The sequence below is a fragment of the Miniopterus schreibersii genome, assembly GCF_964146895.1.
Source record: "Miniopterus schreibersii genome assembly, chromosome: 1".
NCBI classification, from domain to species: domain Eukaryota; kingdom Metazoa; phylum Chordata; class Mammalia; order Chiroptera; family Miniopteridae; genus Miniopterus; species Miniopterus schreibersii.
Window position 1 is genome coordinate 136,378,947 of NC_138101.1, and position 14,038 is coordinate 136,392,984.

Below are 14,038 nucleotides of genomic sequence, written 5' to 3' on the forward strand. Positions count from 1 at the left end.
TCTCAGTTTTCCCATTCTATTTTCCCAGGAATTTTCCTAACTTCTTACTATCCTGCCTCAATATGTCTATTGACTATCTGTACGTCCTCTTTGGAGAAGTGTCTACTTAGGTCCTTTGCCCATTTTTTAATTGGGGTTAAATTGTATGAGTTCTTTATATGTTTTGGATATTAACCCCTTGTCAGATGTCTCATTGGCGAATATGTTCTCCCATTCAGTGGGTTGTCTTTTCATTTTGTTGATGGTTTCCTTTACTGTACAAAACCTTTTTAGTTTGATGTAGTCTCATTTGTTTATTTTTCTCTCTTGTTTCCCTTGCCCGAGGAGATATACCAGAAAAATATTGCTATGAGGAATGTGTTTTTACTGCCTTTGTTTTCTTCTAGGAGTTTATGTTTTCAAGTCTTACATTTAAGTCTTTAATCCATTTTGAGTTTATTCTTGTGTATACTGTAAGAATGTGGTCTAGTTTCATTTTTTTTGCATGCATCTGTCCAATTTTTTCCCCCCACGTTTTGAACATTTCATGAAGGCCTTGGATCAGGTTTGCGTGATGACATTTGGGCTGGGAGTCAGTGGGGTGACAGGTTAGCTGCCTCCATTGACACTGGGAGGTGAGGGTCTCTCTCCGGGGCTGCGGGACGCCTGCGGGCGCCCAGGCGAATCCTGTTGTACATTCTGTAGCTGCGTCTCCCCCAGCTCAGGCCGCTTCGCTCTGTTTTTAATCTGAAGGATGTCGTGTGTCGCCCCCCCCCCCCCCCCCCCCCGCCGTGAGAACAAGCAGGGGCGGACCTGGATGGCTGTCGTGGCCGTGCCCCGGGGTGGGGCCCTCCCAGGGAAGGCAGCCGCCCTCCGGGCTGGTGGAGCCAGAACACTCCCCGAGCAGTTGGCAGACATGGGTCGTTTGCATGAAAAACCGTGCATCACCAGCAGGTGCCACCACCCCTTACTGAAGAGACTGTCTTTACTCCACTGCATGCTCTTGCCTCCTCTGGCAAATATTAATTGACCATAAAGGCGTGGCTTTTCCCCCCTGAGTTCTCTATTGTGTTCCATTCTATGTCTGTTTTTATGCCAGTAGCTACTGTGGAAAACAGTATGGATTTTCCTCAGGGAAAAGGGGGTTAGGGGGAGGTAGAGGAGGGTAAAGGAGGGGTAAATGGTGATGGAAGGAAACTTAACTTGGGGTGGTAAACACACAATACAATATACAGCTGATGTGTTATAGAATTGTACACCTGAAACCTGTATAATTTTATTAACCAATGTCACCCCCCAAAATTTAATTTAAAAAATTAAATAAATTCTATAAAAAACTAAATAAATAAAAATTGGAACTGCCTTATGACCAAGCTATTCTACTCCTGAAAATATATCCATAGAATCCCGAAACACTGATTTGAAAGAATATATGCATCCCTATGTTCGTTGCAGTGCTATTTACAATAGCCAAGATTTGGAACCTTCTCTCCTACCTTAAAGTCATTTGAAATGTCACCAATTCAAAGAAGTTTGTCTAAAATAACCAATACTGTACATCACCACTACATGCCACCACTATTTTTTCTCTATCATAATTCCCTTTTTATTTCCTCCCTATCTCTTGTCAATAGTGGTAATTATTTAGTTTACTTACTTACACTTCATTCATTTACTTATTGTTTGTTTACTAATTTATTTTCTGTCTGTATTTCTAAAATGTAAGTTCGATGAGCCAGAAACCGTCTTCCTTGTTCATTGTTGCATTCCCAGCAGTTAGCACATGACTGATACTCCCTAAATATTTGTTGAATAAGTAAATGAATAACTTATAGAAGTGACACAGAAGATATGTATTTTAGTGTAGGGCTTTCAATGTCATGTGTGAAGTTTTGTTCTGACATGCATTAAATCACAAATGCAGGCCAGGGTCAAATTGTTATGGGTTTTATAATATTTCAGGCAACAGTCCTGTTCATGTAGGAAATATATGTGTTGATTAGCCCTTCATTGAAGAAGTAGCATGTCCTGGCTTATCAGACGTAAAATGGGGCAACCAAACATATCCCAATGCAATCTCTTAATGACAGAAAACAGCTAATGATTTTGAAAGCAGTAATATAATTCTGGTTTAATGCTATTTGGAGTAATTATAATCTATTCATTTTTCATAGCCATATTAGTTAGGAAAAACAGTGAAGAAATGGAACCTGCAAATTATACCAGGGTGACCGAATTTGTTCTCGCCGGCCTATCGCAGACTCGGGAGGTACAACTAGTCCTATTTGCTATATTTCTATTCTTCTACTTGTTCATTCTTCCAGGTAATATTCTTATTATTTGCACCATCACGCTTGACCCCCGTCTGACCTCGCCCATGTATTTCCTCTTGGCTACCCTGGCCTTCCTTGACATCTGGTATTCCTCCATCACGGCCCCTAAAATGCTCCTAGACTTCTTTGCGGAAAGGAAGGTAATTTCCTTTGCAGGGTGCACGGCGCAGCTCTTCTTGCACTTCGCCGGGGCCCCGGAGATGCTCCTGCTCGCAGAGATGGCCTGTGACCGAGACGCTGCCCTCCGCCGCCCGCCGCGCCCCGCCGCGCCCCGCCGCGCCCCGCCGCGCCCCGCCGCGCCCCGCCCCGCCGCCCCGCCCGCCGCGCCCCGCCGCGCCCCGCCCGCCGCGCCCCGCGCGCTCCTCCCGGGCGGGAGGCTCTGTCCGCTCCAGCGCGCGGGCGGCTCTCCTCGCCCCGCGTCCCGTCTGTGGGCGCAACGAGCCGGACAGCCGCGCCGGCGACATCACGCAGGCCGTCGGGCTCGCCTGCGCCCGCACGGTCCCGCGGAGTTGGCGGTGATCTCCGCAGTGGGCTGGTCCCTGTCGTGTGTTTCGTCGCGCCCCTAAGGTCCGGTGCCTTCCCCCTGGCCGTGCGCAGGGAGCACTGGGGTTCAGGCGAGAGCCCCGGCCGGCCCTGCCGCCCGCCACCCCCACATCCCCACGGCGCTGACGCGTGGGCCGCCCGTCCGCATTTACGCCCGCCCCTTCGGCTCCTTTTCCCCAGATAAAGTGGGGTCAGCGTTCCGCACCGTGATATTCCCTTTACTTAATCCCGTCATCCACACACCGCGGAACAGGGAGGCGAAGGCAGCCGCGAGGAGGTTGGTCAACAGGTATATTTTATGTAAAGAGAAGTGAAAGAGAAATGGCATGTTCTGTAGGCCTTCTGAGGGCCACTGTCCTGAAGTAGAAGGCGTTTGCAGTGGTAATAACGCTGCTTCCACGACCTCCTTTCAGCTGACTTCCTAAAATAGCACTAGGTTTCTTTTCTCTATTTGGTAAGAAAAACAAAGCCCACAGAGAAATTAACATGGGAATAAGTTTACTCACACCATCCCTGAAATTTCTGCCAGGTCGCTGTTAGAATTTACAATATCATCATCGTCTACTGAACATTTTTTTACTAATAGTTTATCGAATGGCTATTCTGGAGAGGCTTTGACGGTGAGGGGAATGTGTGTTGAGGAATAATAAAATCATGAGACCTGGGAGGCATGTCCACTATGAATGTGAAGAAATAAGTAGCTTTAGTGACCACATTACGCATTACTGTCATGTTTCAGTCTTAGCCCAGTGATATGGTGTTTGGCACACCATCTTCCTGGGACGGTAAAAATAGATTATTTTCTCCGTTATCTCTTCCTCTTGGCAGAGTCAATGATCGAAACTGAGAACTCATTTATACAAGCTATTTCAACTGATATTTCAGGTGGTAGCCACTAGTATTGGTAACAGAACTGAAGATTTTGTCACATCCCAGAAACAAAAACTTTTATGAATTCAGAGCAGAATATAGTACCAGAGACCCCTCTCTTTTCAGAGGAAGTCTCAAGCCAACTAGTGGTTTTTATAGCCAGTCTCCAGTTACATTTTCCAGAATTAAAGCTAGTTGATAGACAACTAGCTGTGTGATTTTTTAAAAACTGCTATCACCTTTGCCATTTCTGTGTGTTTTCTGTATTTGCGAATTCTGCCTCTTGTGTTGAAATTTAATTAGTAGGCTACTGCTTTTGTTAGTGCTATACTTCAGAGTTCTTTCTCATTAAACCATTTTTAGTACATATGGAAGAGAGCTAGATATATTGGTTTCCACATTCTTCTAGTGAATTTTTTATTAGTGATCAGTTTGCTATAGGGTCTTGCTGGCGCTAAGACCCTATCTACTGACTATGTTTCAGAATGCAAAAGATAGGCTAGAATCTTTTAGTTTATTCATATCTTTTTACTTAAATTAACTTTTCGGTTTCAGAACAAGGAGTCTCCCCATCAGCGGGTGAGAACATTTTGTGTGCTTTGAGCTTTAGGCTTATATTTTATTTGATAACATGACTAGACTTTGAGGGAAGTAGATTCCTGTCAACATCAGGAATATACGTGTGAGTGAATGCTGAAAACAGTTCTAGGATACTCTTTACTTAGATTCTATCTATTAATGAAAGAGGTAATGTGTGCCTGGCCCAGTGCACCTGGGTTCTTTGCTTTGGGAATTTTTCTCTATGATGACACTCTTTCATCTTCCATACTACAGTGACTTCCCTTCAAAGAACCCAAAGACATTGACTAAAATTATGATTCCTGAATTTTGAGTTGATTTCCCAATGCCTGGAAATATATAAAACAGTAGACATCTCTAACATTTTATAACAGAGTATGAAAAAATCTAATATAAAAATTACACATACATAATAAAAATGATGAGTTATGTTTCTAGATTTTATGTTACCTTATTATTATTTCTTTGCATCTGAAAAAGTCACACTTCTATCCATTTTATCACTTATCTTTCATTTAGCTAAGATTAATGTTCCTGGGAAACTGACTTAACATGCTCTTCAAATACCAGTATATTGCTACAGAGGATATTTGTGGAAAATATTGAAGCTAGGAATAAGAAGAAAAAAAATAAAAAATAGTAGTGTAAGGAAGACTTGCTTAATCAGAAATACTATCTGGAATTAATATTGGTAGAGAAGTGGGAGCTTTTGGTGTCCTGGTGAACAGAGACTTAGCTTGATTCATTTATTTTTAGAACTACTTAGATCAGCAGTTCTCAACTGGGGGCAATTTCAACTTCTAGGGAATACTGGACAATGTCTGGTGACATTTTTGGCAGTCACAACTGGGGAGTATAATTAGCATTTTGTATATAGAAGCGAGGGATACCCCTAAACATGTCCCAGTCACTCCCCAGAAATCATCTGGCCCAAAATGTTAATAGTGCCAAGATTTTGAAATACTGCCTTAGACAATGAACAGGACTATAAGGCAGGCTAGTATAGGATAAACAGGTATTAATCTCAGATATCATCTTTTCATGCCTCTCAATAACCCTGTATCCTCAGTTATGTGGGTAGTAGACTCCTCCTCCCCATGTAGCTCCCCCCATTTCTTCTCCGTTACTTCTAAATGTCTCTTAATATATATATTTTTTTGCCTTTCAGTCTCTTCTATTTCTCCTTCCTTCCAAAACTACTGTTGAGCTTCTATTTTCAACATCAGCAATATCTGGATTGAGTAAATTAGCATCTTTATTTCCTGGTAATGATTATACTTTCAATTACTCACTAACTTGCCCGAGATTTGAGAACTCAAGTTCCACTCATCTCACCAGTTTTGCTAATCTCAATATTAACAAGATGACCTTTATTATTACATCTAGTAAATAAAAGTCTTTATTATCCAAACAAAAATAAAGTTCTCCTACAATTTTAATTACTGAAATACATATTGAATGAAAATTAAAAATATGGAACTATATGAAATTAAAAAACCAACTGTTACTGGCAATCTCTTTCTCCCCAAGGATTGGGATTTTTCCTTGAACAAAGTCTGTAAAGTCCCACCCACCCAGCTGCATTGGAAGGGGGCCAGTTTTCTAGTCTCATTACTATACAACATAATAATCTATCTTTAAAAAAAAAGTTGTGGGTTCAATTTCAAGTCAGAGCACATACCCAGGTTGTATGTTCAATCCCTGGTCAGGGCCCATGAGGGTGGCAGCAGATTGCTGTTTCTCTCACATCGATGTTTCTCTCTCACATCAGTGTTTCTCTCTCTCTTAAATCAATTTTAAAATGATGATAAATTTAAAAACTACACTTCAGAAAAGAATATATACAAATCACTGGTAAGCTCATGGCAAGATGCATAACATCATTAGTCATCTGGGAAATGGCCCATGACATATGGTCGTGTCTTCAGGCATAAACTTGCCTCAGCAAACCTCAGAAGGAAAAGAGAAAGTGGTTTATCCAGTGTCCCCACAAGCATATAACAGCCTGGATACCAGACACTTTGATGTAATGACTCAGTTGCCCCTCCACCTGTCAGTGCTGTCCAGTTAGTGGATCAGAACTGTGAGAGTCTGATAAAGGCGGTGGCTGGAGTATGGGCTCTGGATTGGGTGGTCTGCACAGGAAAGGTGCGTCTGCGGATGAGTCCTTCACTGTCCCTAGGAATCGGCTGGCTCTGGGAGGGGCCGTCTCTCCAGAGTGGTAAGGCTCCTTGATCTTAAAGCATGCATAACTCATGGTCACAGGCAATAGTGTGGTGAAGCCTGGGGTTGGGGGGGTGGATAGGGGTAGAGGGGTCAGTGGGGGGAAAAGGGGGACATTTGTAATACAACAATAAAGAAATTTTTTTAAAAATTAAAAAAAAGAATTACAGAAAATAAAAAGGCGTGATTAACACACAACACCAAATGTTAGTGAGTTGGCAGAGTGACTTGAAGTTTCATATATTGCTGTTGGTAATTTAAAATAGTTCAATCACTTTGGAAAACTGAATGACAATTTCAGGTAGATGTAACCATACATTTATCTTATAATCCAGTAATCCTACTCATAAGCGTTTAGCTAAGAGAAATGGTAACACATTTTCACAGAATGACTTATGTTAGAATGTTCATGGAAATCTTAGTCGTATTCTAAGGTCTGAAACAACCCAAATGCCCATAAAAGGATAGAAATAATGAAACTTTTGGATTCTAGACACATAATGGAATATTATTGAGGAACAGCTGAAGATAATGAATGCAACAACATGTGTGAACCTCCAAATCGTAATGCTGAGTTAAAAAGCCAGAAAAAATAGAATATTTACCTTATGATTCTATTTTAATAAAATCTAAGGAAAAGCAAAACAAACCTATGGTGTTGGAAATGGAAAGTGGTTGCTTACTACAGTGTTGGTTGGTAGACAAGGATGACAAGGATACAAAGTGACTTTTTGGAGTGATGGAAATAACCCACATCTTGTTTGGAAGAGTGACTCCTTGAGAGCATACATTTGACAAAAGTTATCAAGTCCAACACTTATCTGTGCATTTTAATGTATATAAATTATATTATTAAAAATATAACCAAGAATTAATTTTCATGCTTGCTTGTAAATACATACAATTTTTTGAAGGCTGTAACAGAAATTAATATCAACTTTCTGTTGTGAGACATGGAGAGAAATGGACATATGGAGGACTGAGATGGGAAGGAGAATTCTCATTGTACAATTTATCTTTTTATTTTTAAAAGATGTTAATATATTATTTATTCAAAAATGAATACATTTTAAAAACCAAATAAATTTAAAGCAGAATGTCTAACTTCCAATCTTACATGCTCTAGTTATCCCCATCTTTGTAAATTGCACAACCATCCACACAGTTATGCCATTCATTGTCCCAAGAATTCTTTCTTCCTCACCTCTCATATCCAATCCATCAACAAGCCCCTTTGACTATTTCTCCAAAATATATCTTTAGTATAAATTCTTTCCTCCATCTCCTGTTCTACCGCCTAGTCTAACTTACCGTCATCTCTTGTCTATAGTATTTCAAACACTCCCTAACTGGTCTCCTCTCTTTCACTCTTTGCCTTCTATAAACCATTCTTTAGTAGTAACCAGAATAATATTTTAAAAATGTAAATCAGACAATGGCACTACTCTGCTCACCACTTCTCAAATAGAATGAAGACCAATTTTCATTTAATCTATATGTGGCCCTTCCTCTCTATCTTGACTCAAATATGCCCCCCCCCTTCATTTGTCCGCTACTATCTTGCCACACTGGCCTGTCCTCGTCTTCCTCCTCTTTTCTCCTTCTCAGTGCACCATAACCTTCCAGTTTCCTGGCCTTTTACTGGCTCTTTCTTCAGATCTTTGCACAGTGGGTTTATTCTAGACATTCAGGTCTCAGTTGAAGTGCCATTGCTTCAGAAAAGCTCTCTGCCCAGCTCACCTAGCACAGCAGTCTCTCTTTTTGTCTCTTTCTGGCATATCACTCTGTTATTATTATTATTATTTTTAAAAATCCTCAACCCATTTAACTTTTTAAAATTGGACATAAATTAGAGTGAAATATGTTTGATTATGCATTGCATTTATTTTTAAAATTTTCTGTCAAGCATTTAATTTTTTAAATAGAAAATCTCTTTAAAACAAAATCAAATCTACTAAAATTTAAATTATTTTATCTCTACCACATGATTCTTAATGATTTTTCTTTTGTTTAAAATTATTTAAATGAAGAAGAAATAGTTCCTCATCATTGCTCTAGCAGAGCGAGGGAGGCAAGTATTCCTAAAATGAAAGACAACAGACACCAAGACCGCAATAGGGTCTCTTTAGAAGGACATCTCCCCTCCAGGAACTGTCAGTCTTACAACATGCAGTTCTTTTTTCCTAAGAAGGGTTATGTAAACTAGTCTTTGTGAGCATCATTTATTTTCTTTTTGCCTATCTCTTCATCACCAAAAATATATTGAATCTAACATATTTACCACCTACTTGACCACTTAATTTCCTTTCTTGACATATCAGTGATTTCCTTTCAATTTTACTATTTTTCTCTTTTTGAATTGTGGTGTAAAACATAAATCACCTCCTTTAGCATTCGACTCACTCAGACCTAATAAACATGCTTGACATTCCATTATTGCTGTCACTGATGGAATGTTGATTTTGGAACCCCTAGGTGACACAGTGTCTTTGTAACTGATATATATTTGCATATATGTACCTAATAAATATTTAGTCTAATTTTTTTACTATATCTTGTTGTTCCAATAATTGCCATTAAGAGTGTTCTATAGCTTTGTTAGCCTTCAAATTCCCAAAGCACGTTCTTCGTTGCACCACAAATTGGTTGTGTATTTCAAAAGGTAAGATTCCCCACTGTGAGAAAAGATTTTTTAAGAATAAAAGCAGGAATAACCTGTAATTGTCCTTTCCATTAGGAGGTGATATCTGCTGTGTGAAAATAGTGTTAGATTGCTGAAGCAGGATAGTAAAAAGCTAGGTAAAATCCTGTGGGAGTGGAATAGGGAAAGTGAGACAAGGTAATTAAACAAGGCCAAACAATTTGTCCAATTTACAGCCAGCTAGTGAATTGCAAGACCTTATCTTCCCCAGCCAAGGACACTTGAGAACAAATGGTTTATACTTCTCCTTCCTGACCAGGGAATAAATAGCTTAAATCACCTTGGTCAGGGAAATCAGAAACCCAATTAATGTCATTTGTGCCAGCCAAATCCAAGGACAGATGGAGTCAGGGGAACAAATAACAAAAACCCAATTAGAGTCAGACAGACCCAAGATAAAACAGTAAAGCTGACCAAAGAATAATTCCAAACTCCCCTATAGGCTCATTGTGATGCATCAGCATACTAAAAACACACCTGGAGAGCTGGTGAATATTCTGCTGAGACCCTCCCCTAAGATTCTCACCCACAAAGAGAGAAAAAATCTTCAAGACAAGGATACCAGCTGGAGTTCGCTCTGCAGCACGCCCATGCCTGTTCTCAGGCATGAACTTTTTACCTTTCTTCTCCTAAACTCTAAAGGTCCCCATGGGACTTACAACCAGGGGAGCTCTGGGCAGTGGCAACTCGTCCTGGGCTTACCCCCTGAACCTGCCTCCAAGGCCCCCTTTTTTACTGACTTTCCAACAGCAGCCCTGCCTTGGCTCACTTTTCTCCTATAACATTTCTAAGGAGCCCAAGTACAGCACCGCCTAGTCTCTCTCCCGTTGCTTCTCCTACCCTAAGTCCTTCCTCAGTTTTACTGTCTCCAGCTTCAATAAACATACTCTCAAAACCACCTGGACTCATGTTATGAAGTCTTTCCTGAGTCAAGAAGCCACATACTACAGGCTGGCCTGAAGCAGACATCCGGCGACAATGCTAGAGAGGTAAACACTTTTGTCATTCTTCATACTTATAAGGAAAAAAAAGAAGAAATAAGTGGAAACATTATAACCCTTAGGTGGGGACATCTGTCTTGGAATGAAATGGTCAGAATTACAGTGGAAATAGACTAATATATGAAGTCTGAATTCAACAATACAGCAGCACCTTTTATCTAGTTCCTCCTAATAGTTAGAATTGCTTTATTGGGCATATATAACACCCTTGTTAAAATACCAGTTGTCTTGGGGATGTTAATGCTTGGTCTTAAATGTACATATCATATATTAACTGAAATAAGTGGAGGATGTTAAATAGTAATGAATCTCAACTGTTAAAGGGTCAATAGAACAGAAATGAATGATAGAAAATAAAACACAAAGCACAGTGGAAGAGCCTGCAACTTTTAATCGTACAGGTACTTAAAGGTGTCTTCTATGTCCTAAAGGCGGCCTAAGTGTTTGAAAGAGTGTGAAAAAACTAACAGTACAATAGTGGTCAAGATGCACACAACTCAGGAGCAAGTAGAGAGGGATTCCTGACTTTCTTGTCTAACAGCAGGTTTTATACACAGCAGGAATGATAAATATTGAAACCAATGAATGCCTAAGGAAGGAAGAAAGGAAGGAAGGAAATGGGGGGGGGGGGGCGTGAGAGAGACAATGAAGGGAACAGAAAAGCTAATTCGGATGGTTCCATTTGTAAATTTTTGTGCTTCAGTTTTGCTTAGGAAACAATGTGTGTGCTGGGGTGTGTGTGTGTGTGTGTGCGTGTGTTCACACATCTGTACTCACATATATGTGCCTTTGTGGTGTGAAATACTTTTTTCTTTTTCTTTTTTTAATCTTCTCCCAAGGATATTTTTCCCATTGCTTTTCAGAGGGAGTGGAAGGGAGATAGAGATGAGAGAGAGAGAGGGAGAGGGAGGGAGAGAGAGGGAAACATCAACGTTAGAGAGTCACATAGATTGGTTGCCTCCTGCATGGACCCAGACCAGGGCCTGGGATTGAGCCTGTAACCCAGGTACGTGACTTTGGCCAGATTGGAACACGGGACCCTTCAGTCTGCAGGCTGATGCTCTAACCACTGAGCAAAAAACTGCCCAGGGTGAAGTACTTTTTTCATAATTCCTAATTTCGACTATACATGAAAACCTCTGTTATTAATATATTTGGGTTTAGACATACACAAAGCAGATATTTTTCTGTTTTGAATAGAGTGTCATTGTAAATATTTTTTTGATCTGAGACTTTGTTTTTCTCTTCCTTTTCATCTCTTCTCTTTCATTCTGTCTCCCCTTACAGTTAGAGTGGGCCATTTTCTCCCTCCTCTCTACGCTCCATGTTCCACAACACTATTTAAAAGCAAGTGTGCCATGTAACTGAAAGCATGTGAAATACTGTTTTATATTTTGCTCTAGTTCAAGAGTATTCAAGCTTTTAAAAGTTTTCATCTCAATAACAAGCCATTTTGAGCATGCATAAGCAACGTATATATTTTATTTGTATATTTTATATTCAATTATATTGATTCTATATAATTGTATAACTTTCTAAAAATAAACTTTAAAGAATGGGATACAATGATATATGTATAGAAATTTTACTATTATTGTTTTCATACTAATAAATTATGTTTGTTGCATAAGCACATTCTCAATTTGGAGACCACTGTACAGATCAGCCTCAGATCTTAATTTCTCCAGAATAATCAGGATTCTTTTTATTTAGACTAAGTTGATAGGTTGATATTCTATAGAGAAAAATGAAATATTTCAAGTAAATACAGTTTTATTTTTTAGGTCAACATTCCTAAGGTATAATTTACATTTAGTAAATGCTCAAATTTCTGTGTAGTTTAATAGTTCAATAAATTTTGGCAAATAAACAAAGATTTGTACCATTATAATTGAGGTATAGAACAAATCTGTCACCTTAAAAAGCTCTGTCATTTCTCTTTGCTGTCAATCTCCACCTTACCTCCATTTAAATAAAAAGCCTGAAGAACTCTATAGTTGTGGTTACATTTTTCTCAATCAGGAAAATTTTCATTTGCCTAATGCAAATAATCTATTCAGGACAGTGGCATCTGACTCCCACATGAGGGAACATAAACAGAAGCACAGGACTGAAGCCAAAAAAAGAGTGGTGGCTTCAAGGCCAGGGTGTTTGGCAGTTAAATAATGTAGAAAAATAAAGAGAAGGAAAGGTTTCTTAGGTTGTGGGAGAGTTAGGGTGGCATACATTGGTTTTAGTTAGAAAAGAACTATGACCTAGATGGAAGAATTGGAAATAAACTCTCTGCTCCTTGATGTTCTGCAGGCAGAGGAGATGGAGGTGGAAAACAGCACAGTGGTGAAAGAGTTCATTCTCCTTGGTCTCACCCAGTCTCGGAATATTCAGCTCCTGGTCTTTGTGCTAGTTTTAATTTTCTACATCATCATCCTCCCGGGGAATTTCCTCATCATTCTCACCATCAGGTCAGACCCTGGCCTCACAGCCCCCCTCTACTTCTTTCTGGGCAACTTGGCCTTCCTGGATGCATCCTACTCCTTCATCGTGGCTCCCAGGATGCTGGTGGACTTCCTCTCTGAGCAGAAGGTCATCTCCTACAGGAACTGCATCGCTCAGCTCTTTTTCTTGCACTTCCTCGGAGGAGGGGAGGGGTTGCTCCTTGTGGTGATGGCTTTTGACCGCTACATGGCCATCTGCCGTCCTTTACACTATTCAGCTCTCATGAGCCCCAGAGCCTGCTATGCCTTGCTGCTGGCCCTGTGGTTTGGAGGCTTTGTCCACTCCATCATCCAGGTGGCCCTCATCCTCCGCTTGCCCTTCTGTGGCCCCAACCAGCTGGACAACTTCTTCTGTGATGTGCCGCAGGTCATCAAGCTGGCCTGCACGGACACCTTCGTGGTGGAGCTCCTGATGGTCTTCAACAGTGGCCTGCTCACGCTCCTGTGCTTCCTGGGGCTTCTGGTCTCCTACGCAGTCATCATCTGTCGTGTGCAACGGTCATCCTCTGAGGGGAAGAACAAGGCCCTGTCCACATGTACTACTCATCTCATTATTATAATTATCATGTTTGGACCTGCCATCTTCATCTACACTCGCCCCTTTAGGGCCTTGCCAGTGGACAAGGTGGTTTCCTTTTTCCATACAGTGATCATTCCTTTGCTGAATCCTGTGATTTATACTTTTCGCAACCAGGAAGTGAAATCTGCCCTCAGGAGGTTATTGAGTCGGCGTGTGGTCTGCTGAATGGATTTTATAATCAGCCAAGGCACGGGAAGTTGGCTGCAAATCATTCATTCATTTAATAAATGTCATTTTTCATTGATTTTCTCCCATTTATCAGGTATTATTGTAGGAATAAGGGAGAGTTATGTATAACAAGAGAAAAAACTTGATATGTTTCATATAAAATAAACACCAGGGTGGGTGATGTATAATGAGCGATTTAGGGGTTATATTTTATCTGACTGTAAGGGTCAAAGCACTAAGGTCTTTTAGGCTAAGATAAGTTTTATTCTATTCTAATTGCAGTAACAGTTCATCTTAAGATTTTAGGCAAGAAAGTCACTCATTCACAACTTCTTTTTCTATGGTTAGAGCAACATCAGATTCTGGGCAGAGATCAACAAGCTGCAAAACATTATGTTATATTGCAGACTTATATATGTTTCTCTCTATATATATTTTCCTCCCCTCTGCCCAAATTTGGTAGAGGGATAAGATACAAATATCATTAATTTTATGGGAAAATATTACAAAATTATTTTATTAATTTTTTAGAGTTCAGGACTATTACTAATGGGTTTTTACAAATC

At 40.2% G+C, this 14,038-nt stretch overlaps 1 protein-coding gene across 1 annotated transcript; it reads left to right on the forward strand.

Annotated features, from left to right (window-relative positions):
- Positions 1 to 12,542: 12,542 nt before the first annotated feature.
- On the forward strand, positions 12,543 to 13,469 carry LOC308546639 (olfactory receptor 4N4C-like; the record flags this gene model as incomplete). Its single annotated transcript, XM_081115795.1, has 1 exon — positions 12,543 to 13,469. The coding sequence occupies one exon, from the start codon at positions 12,543 to 12,545 to the stop codon at positions 13,467 to 13,469; it is 927 nt and encodes a 308-aa protein (XP_080971921.1).
- Between the last annotated feature and the right edge of the window lie 569 nt (positions 13,470 to 14,038).